General features: G+C 49.8%; 1 protein-coding gene across 1 annotated transcript in view; it reads right to left on the reverse strand.

Annotated features, from left to right (window-relative positions):
• The window catches only part of SORL1 (sortilin related receptor 1), a 212,167-nt gene that overhangs the window by 121,431 nt on the left and 72,447 nt on the right, over window positions 1-18,289 (reverse strand). The window contains exons 8-12 of the mRNA XM_030886981.2: window positions 14,159-14,260; window positions 13,029-13,198; window positions 8,404-8,596; window positions 5,685-5,802; window positions 4,908-4,981 (exon numbers count right to left, since the gene is read on the reverse strand). Of these exons, the coding sequence (XP_030742841.1) occupies window positions 4,908-4,981; window positions 5,685-5,802; window positions 8,404-8,596; window positions 13,029-13,198; window positions 14,159-14,260 (657 nt within the window). The remainder of the gene's footprint in view (window positions 1-4,907; window positions 4,982-5,684; window positions 5,803-8,403; window positions 8,597-13,028; window positions 13,199-14,158; window positions 14,261-18,289) is intronic.

Here is an 18,289-nt window from a genome sequence, read left to right on the forward strand (position 1 = left end):
AAGTGCCTGCAGCAGTGAGACAGACAGACAGACACACACACACACACACACACACACACACACACACACACACACACGCTGCGCACACACCCGCACACACACACACACACACACACAGCAGGAATACCAACCACTTGAATTTAGCCTTGATTCCGTTCACAGAGCTCAACATATACACAGGGCGCTCATCTGTTCCAACAACTCTCGGGATAGGCAGAGCAAGTTCCTGTATCACAAACCAGGCTTCGGCGTGGATTCTTTCTCGTGCAAAGCCAAGGACCGAGGTATATTTCTCCAACGAGAAAGACCTAACAATAATATGTATGCACACACACAGGTCCCAGCCACGCCCCAAACCACACATGCAGGGAACAAACGCAGACATTAAGAGTAAAGGCTCAGAGAGCTGAAGTGAGATTTGAGCTACCATCCACGGAAGGCAAGACAAAACGTATGGTCTGAAATCAAGTAGTCTTCTGAAGATTATAGCATGAGACAGGCAATACAATACAACATCACAAATCCAGGATCCAGCCCAAATGTCCTCAACTTGAAAAATAAAGATCCATCTGATCCTTAAGGTAAGAGACAACACCAGGTGCCAATCACAAAACAATCCGATGATCAAAGACTTCAATGTAGCCATGTGCCCTGAGGGAAAGAAATGCACTTGGCACAAATACAAAGATGAGAAAACTCACCATAAAATTCTGGGGAGATGGTGGCACAAGCAAGACCCCTCAAGACAAGGATAGGGTGCTCAGCTTTGAGGCACTCTGAATCGGAGAGCAGAGGGCAGCTGTGGGAAACGGCAGATGGGCAAGAAATTGACAAATCCACAACAAATCAAATAGAGCAGGCAAATCGCTTTGCCCACCTCCTGCCCTCCCCACGGGCCACCGGCTGTGGTGACCGGGAAAGTGCCCGCAGGAAAAGTGCCTGCTTCCCTAACCACTAAAGCCCTTGCCTACACAGAGACAGGAACCCAAATCAACAAGGCAGCCCCCTCCAGGGGTCTGTTTGGACAGTGCCAACACCTTTCCCACCCCAACAGTGCCTGAGCAAGCCTACTGAGACTCGCCAGACGGCACGTGGAGTGGAGTACACTCTTACAGCCAACATGCTACAGCTCGAGCCTCTAAAGCAAACAGCACCGACCTCCCAGGGGCTCAGGTCAGGTCCATCTGCACTGCTGAGGCCACTTGCTGTATAGTAAGAAGCAGACATTTTGAGTAAAGGCTCCGTCCACACCCAACACATGACAGGGGCAGCGAGGCCCTGATAAAAACAAAGCAGAACTCCCTTGGGGTCTGTACGGAAGGTCACAAGCCCCCCACTGACAAGCATCTGCCCAACACTGGGCCGATAAGGAACTCTTTCAGAGGGTCCCCCCAGGGGAGTCAGGAGGTGGTCAGCACGTGTAGACTGCTCCCCCAACCACCACAGGGACATTGGGGTTTCTGCAACCAACAAGACAGAACTCTCGACCATTTTCCTATCGACCAGACAAGTTAGTCTGTTACCGAAGCAATTCCCAAGTAAAGAATGCAAGTCCGGATTCTTTCACTAGTGACAAGATAGTAACACCAACCTCACATAGTTAGCAAACAGAGGCGGATCCCTGCTCAGCGTGTCCTACGACAGCAGCCTAACCTGAATACCAAAGCTTGACAGAGACATTACAGAAATCAAGCTCTCATTCACGAATAATGCAAAAGTCCTTCAGGCATCGCCAAATCAATCCCAACTAGATACAAAAGGAAAATACTAGGGTGCTTCAAAAAGTTTGGGAAAAGTTCCATTTTCTTTCCATTCCATTTCCCCAAGCACTTTCTGAAGCCCCCTCTACATCACAACCAAGTAATGTATGCTAGTAATTCAAGGCTGGTTTGACATTCACAACAACAATGTACTGTTGAGGAGAACAGTTGCAAGTTCCTCAAAAAGTTAAAATAGAATTATCAAATGATCCAGCAATTCCGCTGCTAGGTTAGCACCCAGAAGGGAAAGTGGAACGAGGTGTTTGGGATTCATCAACATTCACTGCAGCCCTAGTCACAAGACCCAAAATGTCAACAAGCAGATGTGTGACTAGGTAAATAAAATGTGGTATGTACTGAATATAAAGTATTATTCAGCCAAAATGAAGCCCTGAAACATGCTATAGAACGGACGAACCCTGAAACATTAAGCTGTGCAAAATAAGTTGGTCATAAAAGGGCAAATATTGTATGATCCCACTCATAAGAAATTTTTAGAATGGGCAAGTGTATAGGTACCACGGATCATTCATAGTTACCACGGGCAGGTGGAGAGAAGAAAAGAGGATTCAATGCTTTAGGGGACTGCGCTTCTGTTGAAAGTGAGTGGATCATCTGAGAATGGACAGATATGATTGGACAACATGATGACCATTTATTTAATTAATGTCACTAAACTGTACATTTGTAGATTATTGAGAAGTGGCAACTGTTTTGCTATATATACACAGCAGAAAGTTTTCTTTAAACTGTGATTTTAGATATAGATAGAGATAGAGATAGATATGAAAGATGGGAGGAGAACGGAAACTTCCAGGGGACGGTCTAGCCTACCCTGAGGATGACTAAGTCGGAATTGAGTCGACAGCAGGGAGTTCATATATATGGACTTCTACTGTCACTGAGTCGGAATGAACTCGAGGATGAGTGTGTGTGTGTGTGTGTGTGTGTGTGTGTGCGCGCGCGCGCGCACAAGTGCACATGCCACAATGTTCAAAAATCAAGTACTGTGATGCACTATATTAACAGGATAATAAGAAACCCCATATTATCATTTTAATAAATGCTGTAATGCCATTTGGCAAAAAACGAGTTCCTGATTGTGATTAGAGATTGCCAACAAGCTCAGAATAAAAAGGACCTTCCCCACATTGACAAAGTACTTCCAAACCCCAGGTCCCTTGTGGGGTGGCTGCTTTTTGGCAGGCAGTGAAAGCACACAAGGGAGGCTCTGGCAGCTGCCCTGCGCCCCTACACCAACCCCATGACCCCACCTCACTGGAGGAGGAGCAAGACGCTGCTTCCACCCAGAAGGAAATCACTTGCAGATGTCCAAATCCCAGATTACACCAGTATCAGAAGGTATAGCAAACCACAGCCAATCCACAGAGAAGCAAACACCCAATTTCTAAAGGAATATTGGCTCCAGGGAAGGAGAAAATGTGGCATGAAAATTCCAATCTGTTCATACTTGGGGGGACAGAGGTGAGGGATGTGAGAGAACTCTTTTCTTGTGAATTGGACAAAGGTTTACAGAGCGGATCAGTTTTCCATTCAATAATCCACACACATTTTGTTCCATGTCACTGATTAGCATCACGTGTCCCACTTCCCCCAGGTGTTTCATGTTTCATCCCTCCTTCCCTACCCTTCTGAACTCTGTCTGGGTAAATGACATCCTCTGGATCGTAAAGGGTTGATTATTCCACGGAGATCATTCCTCCCTAATCTTACTGTTCCCCTTAGAGACCTGCCCATTGGTTGACAACTGAGCCATGGAAGCAAGTTCAGTTCCAGGCCTCAAGGATGACTAAGACCAGTCTAGGGGTCCCACCAGACTCCGTCAACCAGGAAGCTTGGTCTTTTTATAGTTCTAAGTTTTGTTCCACATTTCCTCCCACTCCACCCAGAATCTTCAAATGCGATCCCCTTACCTAAGAGTTGGAGTGGTCGCCAGGTTCGCACTTTTTGACTACTCTGGGCTTCAGCAGCTTTCTTCATCTAAATGTGTACTTATATTCTCTATCATAATATATGGAACTGAATGCGCCTGCACACGCACATACACCATGCTTCAATCTGGAGGGAGATCCCTCCCACACAGGTAACATGCTATGTGACAGGTCTCTAAACAACGAGGAGCCAAGAAAAGTGAAGCACTGTGACAGCCTCGCGCAGTCCATTTTGTTATGAGAACACCGCCGGCGAGTTGTCTGGGGAACTCCACATCAGACCCAACATACTGCTCATCCAGGGTGCTCCCCAAACCCTGTGGCAAGAGCCCCAGGGGCTCCCTGCATGTGCAGGGCCGTGCCACTGGAAGCCAGCTCCCCACAGTAAGGAGACTTCAACACGTCTCAGGAGACTGGCTTAAAAAAAATGTTTTTAAACAATATTTTACAAGTTATGGAATTCTCCAATGTCCAGGGCCACATTAGCCTTTCTGAGGGTGAAAGGGGTCTTTCCCTGTAGCACGTAAGAAGCTGGAATGGCCGAGATAGCGTGACACAGCAAGCAGAGAGGCCGGGCTGCAGTTTCGGTACCATTTGGGCCAAAACAACCAATTCGGGTTCTGACAGCACATCGAGGACACTGTCCCTTGCTGGCAGGTCTAGCAAATGCTGAATTAGCAGACCTCCTTCCAAATCCTTGCTAGGTCCTAGGGGTAAAAGATGTGAGCAAAACACACATCATCTTTGTTCCTATACCTTTAATCATCTTGAATCTTTTCATCAAATGCACAGTGGTGTTAAAAAAAACAATAGACAGCAAGCTTCCTATTGCAAGGCCATTGCTACATGTGTGTCATTACTCCAAACGTTAGCCAATCCAGAATGGTGGTTTATATTAAAAAGTCTTAAGCACAGTGTTTTGTAAAGGGCAGTAGAAAAAAAAATCCAATGGAAGTCTGAGACTGAAAGTAACATTTTTGCCAGCACTACAAGTCCACCTTTTAAGGCGTGGAAACAAACCAGTGCAGCCGACTCTTGTGCATGCCTCTAATTCTTAATATTTTATAGTCATGCTTTGCAACAGTGGCCTCTTCACCAGGGGCCACCTGTGTCCCTGGAATGGCAAGTCACAGGCCACGGGCTCATGCAATCAAAGCCCAGGGTGGGGGTGGAGGGTGGAGACAGACACACTGACCTCTCGCCACCTGGCTCCAGCACTGCTAGAGATGTACACATTGGTCTTGCTTGCCAAGTTCTTCCCCACGGAACCTAAAATGCAAGAGCAACGATTACTCTCAATGGCAAGAATGTGTCAAATAATCCCCTTGTCCAACTAGAAATTTAGAGTACCATGTGGCGCTGCAGGTTAGGCATTGGGCTGTTAACTGCAAGGTCAGTAGTTCATATCCACCAATTTCTCCCTGGGAGGCATATGAGGCTGTGTGTTCCAGTAAAGAAGCACGGTCTCAGACACCTTACATAGTGTTGCTCCGAATAGGAATTGACACAATGGCATGGGTTTGCCTTGGTTATGCAACAACTACTGGTGGTTCAGTGGTAGAATCCTTGCCTTCCAAGCAGGAGACTCAGGTTCGATTCCCAGCCTATGCCGCCGCCGCCACCACTCTATCCCCGGAGACTTGCGCGTGGCTATGCTGCTGAATAGGTTTCAACAAGTCCTTCAGACTAGGAAGAAAGGCCTGGCAATTTACTTCCAACAATGAATTCCCCCAAAGTCATACTAATTTGGTCCACAATAATCAGGGGCACCATCTTGTCCTATATGCATGGAGTCAACACAGGTGGGGGTGGCGGTGGGGGTGCTGGACAGCAGCTCACCCCGGCCACACACAACAAATCCTGTCTGACAACTGCAAACAGGTTCCTGGGAGAGGTGGGCAGTGACCCCACATCTGGCCACCCCAAACCACACAGCCTATTCCTGATGGGAGAGCCAGCCGAGCTCACTCACCAGTGGCGATGAGGAGGCCCGGGGCGGACTCCTTGGACAGGATGGGCATTCTCCGCAGCTGGAAGTTGAGCAGCTGGCTAAGGCGCTGGGCCAAATGGAGCGAACAGCCCTGGGAAAGCTACAGAACAGACAGAGAGTCAGCACATGCCACGGAGGCGCCTGGAGGCCCGGGTGCGGGCACTGTTGGTCCACACCGAGCGGGGAGCCCAACTCCAGGTCGGGCTGTCTCCACACTGCCCCAGATGGAGACGATACCGTGAAACCGCACCGTGTCACCTGCTGAAGAGGAAAATCAAAGTCATTTCTCAAAAGCCCTTCTGAAATGCTCAACCGAGAGCAATTAGAGTCAGTGTCAACACAGGCAAACAGGAGAGGTATCACTCTCCCCTTGTCTCCCAAATGGCCTCTCAAGTGCCTCCGAGCTAAAGGGAAATGAGATTTCTTGGCATTTATTTTCTAAGTCCGTACAAATACGTTTTTAGCAATTCTGCCAGAAGGCAAAAACCCAGCCCCCGAAGTTCTAAGATCGCTCTGATAAGCTCCCACACAAATGGTTACAACATCCAAACAGCAAAAGGCCACCATGTTGGAAGGATTCAAATGATACTTTGGAGAGATTCGTCTGTACAGGGAGCTCGCCGGATGTCAGGGGCTGCACGCGTGCAGGCTGCTGAGCTGGCAGAGGCTACCACGGACAAGTAAATCACGGGAGGGGAGAGGTCAGCGCACACACACGAAGGGGCCGGTGTCCGACATGAGGAGGCTTAAGCTACGCAACCGGCCACCCTCGCCCCTGTTTGGATTCTCGGGAGTGCCGCGGTCAACGAGGACAGGGCCAGTTCTCCGAGGCAAAAAGTGACCATCGATGCACTGTGTGTGGACTTCTAGACAAGGCATCACAGAGGATGCTTATGGTACAGATGACAACTGTTCAGGGCTCGGCTCGCTACTTAAGACTTATTTCGATCGCAGAAGCGGCTCTCTCCAGTTAAGAGGACATCTTTTAGCGTCACAGTTTGGCAAGTGAAAATTTGGTTGGGTCTCAATTATTTACTGGACCGTTCTCCTTTTCTGACTTCATGTTGCCTGCAAAGATGCCAATGTATTTAAGCTTGTCTGTCCCTCAGGCAATCCCATGTTAAACAGGTCTAATCCCTGGGTCTTTTTACCCCAGTGGAGGGTTAGTCTCAGAAACTCGCAGGAGCAGTTTGACCCTGTCCTGTAGGATCTCCATGAGTCGGCCTGGACTCCGTGGCTTTGAGTTTTGTTTTTTGTTTTTCTTCAACGAGCCCTTGAGCGGTGAAACAGTTAAGCTCTCATCAATTGCTAACCAAAAGTTGGTGGTTCACGTACACCCAGAGGTATCTCTGAAGGAAGGCCTGGCAATCTACTGCCAAGGTTACAGGCCTGAAGGTCGCACAGAGCCCGGCTCGACCCTGAAATGCACGTGTGCCCGCCGTCCGAACTGACTCCACAGCAGCGGGGACTCTGGTTTATTCCAATCATTCCTCACACGTTGGGCTGCTCACCTCAGGGCCAGCAGCGGGACCCCACCAACCGCTCCTCATGAGAGAGACAGCTTTGTCTAGAGGCTGACAGCCTGGCAATCCCTGGAGAACAGTCCTACTCTGCCAGACAGGGGGCCTCGGAGTTGGGATCCACTCAGTGTCAGTGGGTGAGTTAGTTAATTGTGCCAGCCTGGCTGATAACCATGTGGGGCTAATTGAAAGGCGGAGGGATAAATGGGTGGTGAGCCTCGCCTTTCTAGTTCTCGGGTCTCTTGTTTTGTGATGGTCGGACCAGAGTGTAGCTGCCTTAGCCAGTTCCCTGCTTCAGCTGGCAATGCTCACTTCCTGCAAGACATCCCTGAGGAGAAGCCACATCCGCGTGGGGACCCCTGCCAGCACTGAGATGCTTACACGTTCACTGATTCAGATGTCCTCCCCGCAGTTGGCGTCATTGCATGTGTTTTGTGAGATGGAGGAGGACTTTGAAGATCGGTGTCAGACATATGGGCTAATGTTAGGCTTATGGGCTTGGACCGCACTGGGTTTGGATGCCTTCTTAATGTACACTTACCCTTTGCATAAAACTCTCTCTTATACATATATGAGTTTCTGTGGATTTGTTTCCCTAGTTAACCCAGACGAACACACACTCATTTCCTATTTCACCTTGACCATCTCACCTTGACCATTTTCAACACATCAGTTGCTAAAACCCCAGCGTCACAAAGGTGCGATGTCATCAGAAGAAATGCAGCATGACTTAAGGTTAAATCTGTGAACTAACTCGAGCTAGAAATTTACCGATACATGCAAGCAGCCCTGGTGGCACCGTGGGGTAGGCACTAGGCTAACTGCAAGGTTGGTGGTTCAAACCCACCATGCTCCTTTGGGAAAAGAAGAGGCTGTCAGCCCCTGTAAAGGTGGTTTTGTTTGGATTTTTGACCAACACTTAGGAGTAACAGGTTGTTTTCCCTCATAATTTTAAAATATCCCATGTTGATCCTGCACTTTCACAACAGCACCCCAGGATGCCTAGTCCAGAGTTCGGGAACTACAAGGATATAAAGGAAAAAGAATTATTCCATATGGCGTCACTAAGTGGGAAACTATCCATCCCTGCATTTTCCAGTAAGTCCTAGATGTGGGCAACTACTGCCAACTGCAGCTGCTTCCCTTATATTCAAGGCCCCCAGAAAAGCACACGTCTGTACCTCACAATTGATTTTCTCTCCATATCCTGTGAAAGTGGGGGCCTGAAGAAACTCCCACGTTCCTCCCTTGTCGAAAGTGATGACGGATCGCATGTTCTCCTCATTCATAGAGCCGTTGATCAGGGTAGCAATGTATACACCTTGTAGCCCTTCCACGCGATGAAAGTCAGCGAAGGGTTCGTTGGCAAAGTACCTACAATAAGAGAGAATAAACAAGTATACATGTGAATTGATAGTAGTTGGCATTGTTTGAAACTGATTTTTTTTTTTAAGTTTGAAAAACGTTTTGAGAGCCAACATGCTTACCTCATTAATAACCCTAGGGAGGTTAGGATAATGAATATAATATACAAAAGTTGACCTCTATAACTCTGTTATCAAAACTGACTGCAAGTCTTCCTGGGAGTCTAGACAGTGAGAGAATGTTAAGCCAGGCTCACAAGCACTAAGAATGCTGAAGCTGGTAACTGACCCCAGTCCACAGGAATACAGGTAAGGGTTAGGCTCCGATAGCCTGAATTACCTAGTACTTTTCAGATAGAAGCCCACAGGGTTTCTATCAACGTCCAGCGAAATTCACTCATGCCTCCCCAGAGAAGCACTGCATACAGCATGGACCGCTCTGGAAGGCTCGGGATCTCCCCGGAGACCGTGGAGCAGAGACCAAAGTCCTCCTAGACGCTACCTGGGGTGCTAGGGCACTGCCTCTCCCTGGAGACTGGTGTGATTCTAGAGTACGACACCATCACAAAGCCAAGGAGCCTCTGCAAAAAGGTTAGCTTTTCACACACGGTGGCTTTTAACACTGGAAGGGCGCGCTTTGCTTTGGGAGTTCATGGACACAGCAATAAAGCAGAGAGCTGAGCATGCCTCTGTTCTCCACCAGGACAAGTCTCCCCAGCCGAACCACTGGCCCACCGCCGCAGACAGAACGACGCCTAGGACAGCCTGGAGGCAAGGCAGGGAAAACGAGCAGCACTGACAGGGGGCAGGGCCTGCTTCCGAGCTGGGACACGGAGCGAATGCCCAACTGAAATGCCAGAGTGTGGACCAAATTCCCTGGCATGAAGTGTCCTGGGATTACTCGGGTTGTTTTCAGGTTTCCTTTTGAGAATCTGCGCGAGGTTGGTGATCTCCCACTCTTTGCTTACCTCAACCCTACGGATTTAGTCTATCATCGGGAAGTCGGTCATTCTCGGGAGTCCTATTGACTCCTTCTGTCCATCTGGGAGGTCTGTCAAAACGGGCCGGATCCCTGATGTCCTCGCTGGCCCTTCCAGACAGAAGCCTGTCCTCTCGCACCTCACTCCGCCGCTTCCAGGTCTCTGCTCCCTCCTTGACTTCCCTCCCTGACCTCTCCCTATACCCTTTGCAAGTGTTTTCTTCCAGCTGCCTGCAGCTGGAGCGCTTCAGGACTGCTTCCCAGAGTCCCCTTGGCCAGGACTCCCTGGGCTGCTCAGCAGGCTGCCCCCAGACACACGACATGCACATCCTCATCTCAGTCCTTCCCAGCCCGCGCAGTCTGGGCTTCTCCCACAAGCCTGGCCTCCCGTCAGCACATCAGATCCTCCGACCCGCCCAACAGCAGACGCCCGCCTTCCACGGCACTGCCACTTGGCACGTCAACAGCCAGGCCGTCCCCATTATAAGTGCTTTCTCCAGTTCTCTAAGTAAATTAGAACTAGTTCCTTGGCACTGTGCTTTCCTATGTAGTTCACAGAACGGCTCCGTTTCAAAGACCACAGAGGTCTATTTTCAATGAGTCTGCCCGTGTAATCCGCTAATTCGCCCTTATTCCAGTTCACTGAGATGGAGAAGCAGATGACAGAAGGTCACTTAGCCGTGCAAATGTGAACGTTTCCAATGCTGAGATAAAAATCTGAGGGAAAACAATTAAAAAGTTGGGCAGGGATCTAGGCCTATAACTCCCCCCGGCTGCTCCCCCCGTAAGCCTATTTTCAGTTCCCTCGCTGGGCTATGCCCTAAGTAACTGTAACTACATGGGGGGCTCGCCGAGGGTACCCAATGGCTATACAACGGAGGCTAGTCCTTGCTTCCAGAAGAGCCTCTCCCTCTAGCTCCGCTCGGCCCTGTCCTGACTCTCCTGACAAAGCAGGAAGACAAGCTGAGCTCCATCCATCCTCTAACCAGAGACTTTCAAAGCTGACAAGAGAAAACAAGAGGGAGTGAAAGCCTGGGGCAACAACTGTTCATGACTCCAATTATTTTTAAAAGTGGAATCAAAGACAGCATCCCCTCTGATGGAGGAGACACAGGAAGTGCGTCCCTTTCAGACATCCATCAGAAAGCTCTTCACTCCAACCTGATGCAACCACGAGGCGCTGTCCACGCCGACTCACGCGACCCCATATTCCACAGAGGGGTCCACGGCGCTTTCCTCCTGAAGTGTCTCTAAGACAACATGAGTCTCAGCCTTCCAGTCAGCAGTGAGTGTGTTAACCAATCTGTCCTACCCAAGGAGCCCTGAGGGTGTCGTGAGCTACACACTGGGCTGTGAACCCCCAGGCCAGCCCTTCGAAACCACCAGCAGCTGCTGGCTCCTTGGGAGGATGAGGGTCTCTACTCTCTCGGAGAGTTAGTCTCAGAAACCCACAGGGACTGCGCTGCCCGGTGACAGCGAAAGAGGGCAGGACTGCCACGCTTATTAAGTCCAAACTCAAACTCTTGATCATTTACTCCTCGCCCAGCCCGACCTGACTCAGTGGCAGTCGTTCCAGCCCTGCACATGCCAAGCATGGACTCCTGCTTCTCTCACTGCTGCTTGACCCACCAGCAGGTCCCGTTGGCTCTCTCTTAAAAGACACTCAGCATCTGACCACTTCCAGCATTGCTAATACTATTGCCTGAGCCCACCCTCTGGCCAGAGCTGCTGAAAGACTTCACAATGGGTCCTCCAACTTCCACCCCAACCCTCTGGAGTTGTCTAACTTCCACACACCAGCAAGAACAAGTTTTTTTTAAAAATCACACAGCTGTTGGCGTGTAATAGCTAGTGCCATCTCTTTAAGTTGCAAGTACTTCCCTCTAAATAATGCAATTCACAGGATTTTAAATCATGAAAAAGAACACATGATGTCCATCTACTGGTCAAAACCCCCATCTCACTAAGAAGAAAAGAGTAAGTTCTTGTCTACCCTTGGAGGCCTGGTGACTGACCGAGAGCTGCTCGCCTGGATGTTGTCTCTGCTTCACCTTCCTCCGCCCGCAGCAGCTCTCTGTACACGACCTCCTCAAAGCTCCCGAAACACCCCCTTAGAGACCCGCCCAGTCACCTTGCTTGTGGTCCCTCTGCTTGGAGTGCTCCTCCCGAAAGTATCTGCCCAGCTCCCTCCGAAGCACCTGCCTTGGGAATAACTTCCCAACAAACCTACACAAACCCTCAGAATCCCCTTTCTCCTTATTTGTTAAAGCCAGTCTTCTAAGGAGAAGATAAGTTTCACGGAACAAGAATTAGGTTGGGGTTTTGGTAGGATATACATTACACAATGCTACACACCTACAGCTCCATCTGCACATGTAGCGACATCGATTATGAATTAACTGATGACTAAAAGAATTTCAACATGAGTAGACAGACAGTGAAGTGGCAGGGCATTGTCAATGCCAGACCTTCCTGAGCCACAAGTGCATGCGGACACACACACACACACAGACCAGTACGCCGGTGTACCTAGACCTCACTTTCCATGGACAGAGGGTAATCCTCATCACAGTCGCGCACCTCACAACAGTCTTGACAGGTCGCATGGCATCTGAGAACCAATGGGTTCAGGGCTCTTAAAAGACACCTGTCCCCCCTAGCAGTCCCCTTGACGGCTGTGGGGGCTTGAGAAGCCCCGTCTTTGAGACTGAGGTGAACTGACAAAGGATCAGTGATGGAGGGTCTCCCTACAGGACCAACACCCTGCAATTTCTCACCAGGAAAAATGGGCAATGCTGTCAATTTACCTGAGCCACTAGAAGCAGGACCCCGGGCGCACACACCAGCTCCCCCAGCATACAGGGGGTTTTCCCAGTTCACACTGGCTCACTCCAGAGCCAGGCAGCTGAACAAATGGAGCCCAAGAGAACGATTAACAGAGTGACGAGCACACTATACGTCACACAGAACAGCGCTTCTCAGCCTTGGCTGCTGCCCCGAAGAACCGGGGGCTTCTCAAACCCAGTGCCCAGGCTTCACCCATAAACCATCAACGGTATGCCTGGGACATGTGAGTCACACACCAGGGCTCCTGAAAGCTCACCACCAAAACACACTATCGTCAAGGCACTGCCAACACCCGGCAAGCCCAGGTAACAGAGTAGAATGTGCCACAGTTGTCCCCGCCATTGTCCTAACAGAGGCCCTCTGCCAGGCCCTTCCTCCACAGTACTGTTGGGTGGGTTCAAACTGCCCACAGCCAGTAGGCTAGCAGGCAGGTGCAAAGCATTTGTGCCACCCAGGAAGGTGAGCGCTCACCAGGTGAGTTCGGCGGGGGGCACAGCTGTGGTTGGAAACCACTGAACTAGAGGTGTGCAGTGGTGTTGACGTGGGTGGTGATGGGAAACGCAGGTTTGGCGGCACACGTACAGAAAGTTGGGGGGGGGGGGTGCCATCTCCTTACCTCACCAAGGTGTCACTGCCAGCTCCCCCTGGACTGTAATACAGCACGTTCTCCAAGGACAGGGAGAACTTCAGTCCCTCCGCCTCGGAGATGTATAAGTTGGTGCGGTTGTTACTGTGGCTGACACACACGAACACCTGGTCCTCCGAGGCATCGGCGATGTAATATTCCTGTGGGAGCAAAACTCAAAATATGCGAAAGTCAAACACAAACCCGCCGGCCCTGGGAGCTCGCTCTCTGCACACTAGCGAGCGCGATGACGCCCGAGGCCCCAGGGAGGAATGGGGACCCACAAAGCTCCCCAGGGCTGGCAAGCAGGCTTAACCTGTTCTTCTCTTTAAGAACCTGAGCAGATCCACAGGTGGGTAAACTGGGGTCACCGAACTCCATAAATGATGGAAGACCTCTAGTGAGTGAGTTAATGTGCCCCTCTTCGATCCAAGACACTTTTCATTAGTGCAAATCCCAACAGAGGTGAATGTGCACCTCGTTTCCTTTGTTGCTCCCTAACAGCGAGTGGAACCCTGAGAAGGTGGCCAATGACCAGGGTGTCCTCTGTCCTCACATGTCCCTCACTTTCCACTGGCACCAACGGCGAACGGCCAGACCTTCAAATGCTACGTCCTCCCTGCGTCATTTCTCTGACAGCCTCGGTCCAGCATGATCTTTCCCATCCATATCTATTAGTTACAATGCACCCTGTTGTTGTTTATGTAGTTCTCTTCCCTTTGGGTCCTGGGCTATCCAATCTGTCTGTTTTGAAAATGTAGGGCACAAATCTCCTCCCCTTTGGGTCCTCAACACCCATGAGCTATACAACGGGCACTTAGTTATGTTGCTGCGCTGGGCCTGACTCCCTAGTCCACTTGTGCTGGCCCACGAAGCCCGGAGACTCTGCCTTCAAACTGCCGACTCTCTCCACATGAATGCACCCCACTCAATCCACTCCAGCCAGGGAAGAGGCGAAACAGCCCCAAATATAGTAGCTCTTTCTAGAGACTGATCTAGAAACTGGTTTCTGGAGTCTTCCCTCAGATACCCTCCCAGCAGTACATCCCCAGGAAGCCCTCCCTGTGACCGCAGCATGGGAGCATCAGAACTCCTCCCTCCCCCAGGCTAAGCCCACTCACATTAATAGGATGCCTGGTGACAAACTGGGCTGCTCGCATGGGCTTCCGGCCAAAGGAGACCCAGAGCTGGACAGAAGGCTGCTGCTGGCTGCCCAAGAGACGCTGCCAAGGAGAAAAAGAGAAAAGGTCATTGTGGCAGATTACAGCCCATCGAAACCAGTGAAAAGAGAAATGGAAAAGGCAGCCCACTTTGAGGCTCCTAAAGACACACAACAGAACAGGATTTCAAATTCACCATTCTGCAATGTCAGCCTGCGACGCCGGCCACCACTGCGATGCCTGGTCTTCAATAACCCATAAACCTCATGACCATCTGGTCAACTCAGACTCGGAGCAAGCTATGGGGCGGGGTACGAACTGCCCTGGGGTTCCCAAGGTTGTCATCTGTACAGAAGCAGGCCCCCACAGCTTTGCTGGATTCAAACCACCAGCCTTTTGGTTAGCAGCCACACACTATAACCACTGCATCAGCAGGATTCCTTTGGTCTTCAGGAAATAGTAGGTAGCTCTTGATATAGATGGGGAGGATGAATAATGGGATGGGGAGGAGGACATGGAGGCTGCAGAGTGAGCAAAGAAAGAAATGCTGTGTGATGGTGCTAGAGACTGACCAGGAAGAGCCTGAAGTCCCACAACCTCCACCAGACCTGGGGCCAGACCAGCCTCTCGCACCACACCCCATACACACCCAGCCCAGCATGGTCTCTTCCCCTTTCTACCCCCACTCCTAGGCCACAAGGACAATCCCACTGCATGGTTTTAATGTGTAGCAAAGCTAAAAGGCCTCCTTAGTCAACAAAATGTTATACTATGTATAAAGGTTAGACAATCAGTTCAAGTCAAACTGCATGTGTGTAAATCCTTGTGGAGAGCTCTGATTATACAGATATCAGCAAAACACTCATGCACATGCTCAGTGGTTCTTCACAACCGACAATTATGATTACAGCTAAGAAAGGAGCCATTTCTCAGGACAGGCTCATTGCTAATCAAGAGTTCTTAATGACTGCTGCTGGGGGAGGCCTGGGAATTGAGAATGGATGCCAAGATAAAGCTCACAGCAAACACACCAACAAATAAATTAAAAATCACAGAATACTGAAGTCATTTCAAGAACTTTCACTCCCACTCACCTCACGACTTTAGAGAACTCCTCAGAGTTATCCCTAATCCTGGACAACACAAAATGATATGACAATTCAAGCCTTATTTTCCCACCACTAAGCAACGATTAGCAATAGCGCACTACTGACTGGGAGGCACTGAAGGGCTGACACCTTTCCTTTTCTTCCTTTTCTGGTTACTAAAGTATTTACTCATGTATTCGTTCACCTCACACACAGTTCCGTTTTCTACAAAGTCCCCGAAAGTAAGGAAAGCCCTAGGGAGTCCCATCACCAACAACAAACCCTTCATCTTTTCCCTTTCTAGCAGGAAAATAAAATCCCTCCCTGCCAGGCCCCTCAACAATAGAGAATTTTCCTCCCAACTTCCCATGACGTCTCAAACCCACACAAGCGGGGAGACTCTGATGTTGGACTTCCCCAGGGTGAGATAGCTAACGTCACCTGCCTCCCACAGGAGACTCCTCTCCAAACAGTAGCTGGGATGTGAATGTGCATCTGAGTGTCCACACCCCTTCTCCAACACCATCCCTGACATCATCACTTCTGCGGTCCGAGTTCCCATGGGGATGCTGACATCGCATACAATCTTGAGGAAATCCCTGGGGTCTTGGGGGGTGCAATGCCAGGTGAATTCCAGGGTGATGTGTAGGATTCACCGAAAGCACAAAGGAGCTAATGCAGCTGCCTGGAAGCAGAAAGGACCTCAGAAAGAACGAGACTGGAAGGAGAGACAGACGGACAATCACGTGGGGCCGTGACTGAGTGTGGAATAAGCACCTCCACACGGGGGGCTGAGCAACAGACTTTTCCAAGGCGAGATGCAGAAGAAGTTGTTCAGGCAGAAGGAACGAGCAGACAGCAAGAATGCAGCGCATGAGAGGGAAACCCTGTAGCCGCGCTGCCACGGCCTCACTTCAGTTACCTGGACGCCACCGGGTCAGAGCCACTCCCTGCCACGGCCTCTCAACTTGCACAGGCCCTGAAGGTAGCAAGAGTGAGCCCGAGGGACAGACGGGGAACTGAACCTGCATGTGGATGCAGGGAAGCAGCCTGCCTGGTCCCTTCAAATTCCTTTTTTTTTTTTTAAGACATTTTAACAGTCTTATTGACATATAGTTTTATATATCATACAATTCAATGGTTTAACATTCAAGAGAATTGTGCTATCATCGCCACAATCAATCTTAGGACCTATTCTTCATCCTTGTGCTCATTATTATTAGCGCCTTACCTCCCCCCTCAACCTCTTCTGCCGTAGCCCTAAGAAACTGCCAATCCAGTTACTGTCTCTATAGATTTACCTGTCCTGGATTCCGTATCCAGAAAAACAACAAAACAACCAAAAAATGCCACCATCACCAACAAAATGAAACAGAACAAAACCTTGATCAAAAGGAAAGCAGAGAATAAAGGCTAAAACAAATGTAAACGGAGGGAAGTGGGAGACAATGCAAGGTGCTGGGGTTTACCCCCTAACTCATTTGCATTAACCAGCTTTCCAAAGCAGTCTCTCTCTCCAGCCAGGCTATTCACAACTCCATGCAACCATCAGGGGATCCCTGGAGGCTTGAGCCACGCGGACCCTGCAAACAGAGTGCAGGCTCTCATGGTCATCCGCAGCCCTTCCTTTCTAAAACAATTATTGCCATCGGAGGAGCCCCGGGGTGTGGCGGGGGATGACGCACTGGCTGCTAACCACGAGGTCGGTGTGCGGAAACCACCAAGTGCTCCACCACCAAGTGCTCCACGGACGGATACGAGGCTGTCTGCTCCCAGAGAGTTCCATGAGCGACCCAGACGCTTCTTTGCTTGTCTGTTTATTATAAAGTAAGTGAACTATGCTCATTTTACAAAAGGAGCAGTACAAAACAGAAGAAGGTAAAATGCTCTATTTAACTCCCGAACCTCAAATCCTTCTTCCCATTCTACTCCCTCATCCCATTCGCCAACAGGCCCCTGTGCGTCCTTTCATGGATCCCTGGGCCAACAGCGCGCACATGCACACACACAGCAAGAGCAGTACTGCTAACAGCTCCCTGACAGCCACGAGCTCCCTCGCCCCTAGCAAGAGGGTCGCGGCTGTCCTCACAACTACCCTCAAGCCGTGGAATAAAGACTAAAAACAAATCACTGCCGTTGAGTCGATTTTACTCACAGCGACCCTGTGGCGCAGCCGTGTGGTTTTTAGAGGCTGTAAATCTTTACAGGAGCAAAAAGCGTCATCTTTCCCCCCTCTGAGTGGCTGGGAGATTCAAACTGCTGACCTTACCGTTAGCAGTCCAACGTGTAACCCACTGTGCCACCAGGACTCCTTTTAAAAGACTGTGATCCCCTACATATGTGTGTGGCTGCGTGTGGTCTCAGAGTAACCAATACCTCGCCGATGGGATGCACTGAGAGGTGTTGTGTGGGATTTCTGGGATGGAGACTGAGGGAGATGACCTTAGGTGGGAAGGGTTCTATGTTCACCCTTGTATCTTTCCTTGTTCTTCCTAACGCACCACGGACACAAAGGCTAGTGCTCCAGCAAACAGCTTCGACTGCCAAGGTAACCTTGAAAATGAAAACCCTTAGTTATGCTGGTAAACCAGAAAGACGGGAGGCTGGATCCCAAAATGACCCAGGGCATCAGCACACACCAACCTTGAGCTACACCAACATCTGTCTTCCTGGGAGAAAAAGGAAATCTTTGAAAGCCCACTTTTATTACGAACCTTTACCAGTAGTTTAGCACAATCCCAAACTGATAGATGCAGTTCTGTTTTTCACATACAGACCAAATCATGATTATACAGCTGCACCGCAACTTAACTTCTCTCCTTGAAACACCTTCCCGCTTCACCCTGATGGGTACTTAGGGAGCTCCAAGAAGCAATGCTTCATTTAGCATACTCGGAGATGTTTATTATCCTTTTCTGATACCTAGAGGATAAATTCTTAGAAGAAATCCTCCATTAAGATATTTGTGCTTCAGTGTGCATTGGGCGACTGAGCTGACCCCACC

Source organism: Echinops telfairi, unplaced genomic scaffold, assembly GCF_000313985.2.
Source record: "Echinops telfairi isolate 266 unplaced genomic scaffold, ASM31398v2 ScPeMD7_5167;HRSCAF=5991, whole genome shotgun sequence".
NCBI classification, from domain to species: domain Eukaryota; kingdom Metazoa; phylum Chordata; class Mammalia; order Afrosoricida; family Tenrecidae; genus Echinops; species Echinops telfairi.